This window comes from Chrysochloris asiatica, unplaced genomic scaffold (genome assembly GCF_000296735.1).
Source record: "Chrysochloris asiatica unplaced genomic scaffold, ChrAsi1.0 scaffold00011, whole genome shotgun sequence".
In the NCBI taxonomy this organism is placed as follows: domain Eukaryota; kingdom Metazoa; phylum Chordata; class Mammalia; order Afrosoricida; family Chrysochloridae; genus Chrysochloris; species Chrysochloris asiatica.
The window spans coordinates 16,827,732-16,832,805 of record NW_006408529.1 but is presented as its reverse complement, the minus strand read 5'-3'; the positions used below and the strand labels follow the sequence as shown (position 1 = coordinate 16,832,805).

General features: G+C 39.8%; 1 protein-coding gene and 1 pseudogene across 1 annotated transcript in view; one reads left to right on the top strand and one right to left on the bottom strand.

Annotated features, from left to right (window-relative positions):
- Positions 1–118: 118 nt before the first annotated feature.
- On the top strand, positions 119–2,592 carry LOC102841142 (annotated as a pseudogene).
- A 184-nt stretch (positions 2,593–2,776) lies between these two features.
- LOC102840760 (chromosome unknown open reading frame, human C4orf47) overlaps positions 2,777–5,074 on the bottom strand; it is a 39,750-nt gene continuing 37,452 nt past the window's right edge. Inside the window, exon 7 of the mRNA XM_006834508.1 lies at positions 2,777–2,825. Within this exon, the coding sequence (XP_006834571.1) occupies positions 2,777–2,825 (49 nt within the window). The remainder of the gene's footprint in view (positions 2,826–5,074) is intronic.

Genomic DNA, 5,074 nt, shown 5'->3' with positions numbered 1-5,074 from the left:
GACGTATTGCATTAGGCAAATCTGCTGCACAAGACCTCTTTAAAAGTGTTGAAGAGCAGAGGCAGCCATCAGCCCCGGGACTGGGGAGGCCACCGCCTCCTGGGCCGCTGCCACCGTGATGCTGCTGTTTTTGGAGGGGCGGCGAGTACGGCTGCCGCAATCTGCGGAGGACCTTGTCCGAGCTCACCCAACTCTGGAGGAAAGAGCCAGACTTCTCAGAGGTCAGTGTGTTCAACAAATGGGACCCAGGGCCTGCTGTATGTTCAGCAAAGAGAGCGTGCAGTGACCTCCCCAAAGGATGGCTCCATCTCCGTTCTGGATTCTGATGATGCTACCACTTGTCATATTGTGGTCCTGAGGCACACAGGTAATGGGGCTACCTGCTTGACACATTGTGATGGTACCGACACCAAAGCCGAGGTCCCCTTGATCATGAACGCCAAAAAGTCCTTTTGCGATCACACTCAGTGTGGAAGGCTGGAAGTGCACCTTGTGGGCAGCTTCAGTGAAGACAGGCAGCTGTCACAGAAACTCACTCACCAACTTCTCAGTGAATTTGACCGACAGAAAGATGACGTTCACTTAGTAACGCTGTGTGTGACCAAATCAAATGACTGAGAAGAAAATGAAAACCATTTTCCAATCATTTATGGCATCGTTGTCATTATTAAAACTGCCGAGATTTACAGAGCCTCCTTTCAGGACCCAGGCCCAGAGGAGGAGCTACGTGCTGCGGGCATCCTGACAGAAGGATCTACGATTAGCATTTACGATGCAAAGACACAACAACTTCGCATAGGGTTATTATTTTGGCAAAATAAAAGTGTTGAAGAGCAAAGATGTCAGCTTGAGGACTAAGATGGGCTTGACCCAAGCCATGGTATTTTCAATAACCTCATATGCACACGAAGCTGGACAGTGAAAAAGGAAGACCGTAGAAGAAGTGATGCTTTTGAGTTATGGTGTTGGGGGAGAATATTTAAAGTGCCTTGGGCTGTCAAAAGAACAAACAGATCTGTGTTGGAAGAAGTGCAGCCAGAGTGGTCCTTGGAGGCCAGGATGACCAAACTTCATCTCTCATACGTTGGACATATTATCAGGAGGGACCAGTCACTGGAGGTTAGCTAGGGTGGAGGGTCAGAAAAAAAGAGGAAGACCCCCAGTGAAATGGGCTCAAGTGTGGCAACAATTGTGAGGTTGGCCCAGGACCAGGCAGTGTTTCTTTTGTGCATAGGGTCGCTATAGGTCAGTACTGACTCTATGGCACCTAACAACAACAACTCTCTCCAGCGGGGTCTGCATCTTGCATCTGGGTCGTCCTCTAACTTCCTATTCTTTTAGTCTGAGCCAGTGACTTGCTCTATTATCATACTTCATCTGTTGACCTGCCCAATGGAGGGCTCTGCATGCCTGTTCCTGTCTACTCTGCTAACGTGCTCCATGCCTCCAGTTCTGCAGCGGGCCTGTCTCCCAGTCTTTGGTTGAAAGTCACCCCTGCTCCAGCCCAAGGTCCTGCTTTATGTTCCGACCTAGGATTCCTACCTTCCAGAGCTACCCACTGATCTAGTTCGCCTGGCCTGCACTTGAGACTTTCCTATATCTACAGTCATGAGCCATTTCCTTAATAGAATTTTTCCTTTATATGGATATATATACATATATATGTGTGTGTGTGAGTACTGGTCTTGTTTCTCCAAAGAACCCAGCCTAAGACAACATCTAAAGATATTAAGTCTTTAAAGACCAGGAGAATAAAATAAAACATACCTAAAATTCAATAAGATAAGCACAGGACCACAAGGTCTGTTTGAACCACAAGGCCGGTAGTTCAAACTCATCAGCCACGCCTCAGAAACCCTATACAGGATCTCTATGAGTTGGAATCACAGCACTTAACCTCAACAACATACCTTCTAAGAACAGATACTTTTTAAAAAGAGGTTATGGTCCAGTGTTTTCTCCTGCAACTCTACAGTGAAGTAGAAGAGGTCATTTGGGAACTGTAAGTTGGAATGGTCCAACAGAAGCAGCTTTTGACAACAGCTAGAAAGCAGCATTAGAATACACCATAAACATTACCCATCTTGCAGCTTTATAATTCTAACAAATGTATTCCCTCTTCACCCCAACTCACCTTTGGCTACCAATGGCTATAATGATCTGATGCTTTACATAGGCCATAAATAGAAGGCATGGTGCCATATAAGTTGAAATATTTACCTATATAATGCATGTGTATATAATTCTAGGCAATTGCAAGGATCCAATAAGTATCTTCAGTGTTGCAAATGCTGTAATAGCCAACCCACTTGGCCAGTTAGCAACACAATTTTCAAAAACTTTCAACAAGGTGTAGCAAGTTACAAATTCACTGTGCATTTTCTATTCCTCTAGCTCCCACCTCCACTCCTATCCTTCAATTCTGCAATTTTTTTTAACATTAGAACTAATAATGTTTTCAAATGATAGACTGATTTATCAAAATTTCACAAAATGTCTTAATAATATATTCTGCTTAGAAAACCAATTAAACCAGTTCCTATGGAGATGATTCTGGCTAATGGTGACCATATATCAGTAAAGATATGTTAAATTATTAGCAAGTACTATTGAGTGGTAATACTAAAATAAGAGTTTAGAATTACATGCTTAAATTTGTTTTTAAATGATCAAGCTATTTTTCTACATGTTCTCTTAAAATTTTTAATAATTAGCACTTTATAATAAATTACTGGTATGCAGGTATAGAAAGTTGTTTATCTTTGTCTTCCAGCTGTTAATAGGATTGTACTGAAGCAGTCTTGTAGTTCTTCATATTTAGGGCCCTAAAATAGGAAAATAAAACATATTTAATTTTATAGGTGCAGGTAATATATCTCTTAATTCTTACTAAATCTTATTGTGTTAAACACAAGCCCATCAAATTATATATAAATCTTCACTTTATATAGGTCAGATATACAAAGGAGCTCCAAGAGGCTCATGAAAAATGAAATAAAAAGATAATGGAATTTTTCCTCAAACTTTTTGAAATCCCTGATACTTATAAACTATAATTTAAGATAGAAAACAAATATGGAACCAGTTTTAAATTCTGCTATCTAGAGTCTTTATTAGTCTAAAAATTAGGATAAAAGAAGCTGAAACTTCGTTTAGGATAATACTTTTAATAACACAAAGAGATTTCGATAAACTCAAAATTACTAAACAGAAGATAATGTCTAATTCTTCAAAAATTACTCTCCTTTTTCCCTGCTCCAAACATACATGTAGGGCACTGCATTATTTTGTAAGTTCTATTAAGGCTGGCAGTTCAAACTCACCAGTTGCTCCTTGGAAACCCTATACAAGTTTGCTGAGTCAGAACCAACTCAATGGCACATAACAACAACAACCAGAACATTCTTGATATAGAAAAGAAAAGATAGAACATTCCCACCAAATCTATCTTTTTACTTATTTGAGGTGGCTGAGGTAGGAGAATTCTAATTTTATTGTTTTTTATATAAGGTGCTCTTTAAAAGATAATGTTGGACAGAGTATTGATAATAACTAGTTGTCAATAAATAAAGATAAAGGAACTTGGAATGAAAGCTCCATAGTTTCCTATTTTCAAGTCCAATATTCTACCAACTAGCCCACACAGAATATTATTTCTATTGACAACAGATTAAATTATATAAATTTGCCCTGACAGATCATCAATTAGCTATGTAAAGAAAATTCACTTGGCAATACAAATTGGTTTATTCTTTAAGGAAATTTTAATTTTGCTATTTCAAAATCAAATTTCTTTAATTTCATTATAAAATTGTCACCAAAGTGACATGAATAGTAGTAGACTTTTTGTTAAGTGCTGTTGATTGGTTTCAACTCATAGCAGCCCTGTATATGATTTCAAAGGAGCAGCTAGTAGGTTTGAACCACTGACCTTGTTATTTTCAGTCCTGAGTTTATCTTACAGTGACACACCAAGACTCCAAAGAGTAGAATAAATATGTATAAATTAGATTTGTAATCCCATATCTATATTAGTTTACAAAAGCCCATACTTAAAATTTAAACACTAAAACCTATTCATTAGAGCCACTCTCTCTCTCTCTCTCTCTATATATATATATGTGTGTGTGTGTGTGTGTGTGTGTGTGTGTGTGTGTGTGTGTATAATCAGCAACTCATAATAGACTTGAACATGAGTTAGCTAAATGTACCTGATAAGAATTACTCACTTCAACATCACTTATAATAGGACCTTGTTGTTGTTGTTGTTAAGTGCTGTCGAGTCGGTTCCGACCCATAGCGACCCTGTACAGGATTTCCAAGGGTGTAAATCTTTACGTGAGTAGAAAGCCTCATCTTCCTCCCGCAGAGTACTGGTACTTCGAACCGGGGACCTTAAGGTTCGCAGCCCGATTCGTAGCCACTACGCTACCAGAGCTCCTTATAATAGGACCTTACTGCCTGTGATTTTGTATTAACACCATAACTTAACAGTTCTATTTGTACCTTGAAATTATCATAGTTTTGTCAAGGATTTTCATATTGGAACTTTCTGAGTAGTGCTTATATTTTGTATGAAATTTGAGTGTCAACTTGGCTGCACCAGGATTCTCAGTGGTTTGTCAATTGAGATGGAGTTATCTCCTATGATGAGATTTAATATAACGTAATCAACTCTATGATGAGGTCTGCTATGAGCAGCCAATCAACTGAAAGAGAGCTTTCTCAAGGGTGTGGCCTGCTTCCAATATATTGGGCATTAAGGCAAGGCTTGCTTACTCTCTGCTGGGTCAGAGTCTTGTGTCTGGCTCAACTTCTGACCTCTGCTTCTTTGTATATGAGCCAGTGGACTGCTCTATTACCGGCAAATCCTTGGAGTCATCAACAGCCTACTTTACTTACTTACCAAATCTGCCTGCCTGCCTGCCTGCCTGCCTGCCTGCCTGCCTGCCTGCTGTCTGACCTGCTGATGTTAGTTCATCAACCCTGCAGCAACATGAGTCAGAAGTGTCCACACTTGGAACTTGGGACTGACCACCTCTATGACTGTGAGTCATTTCCTTGATCTGAACCT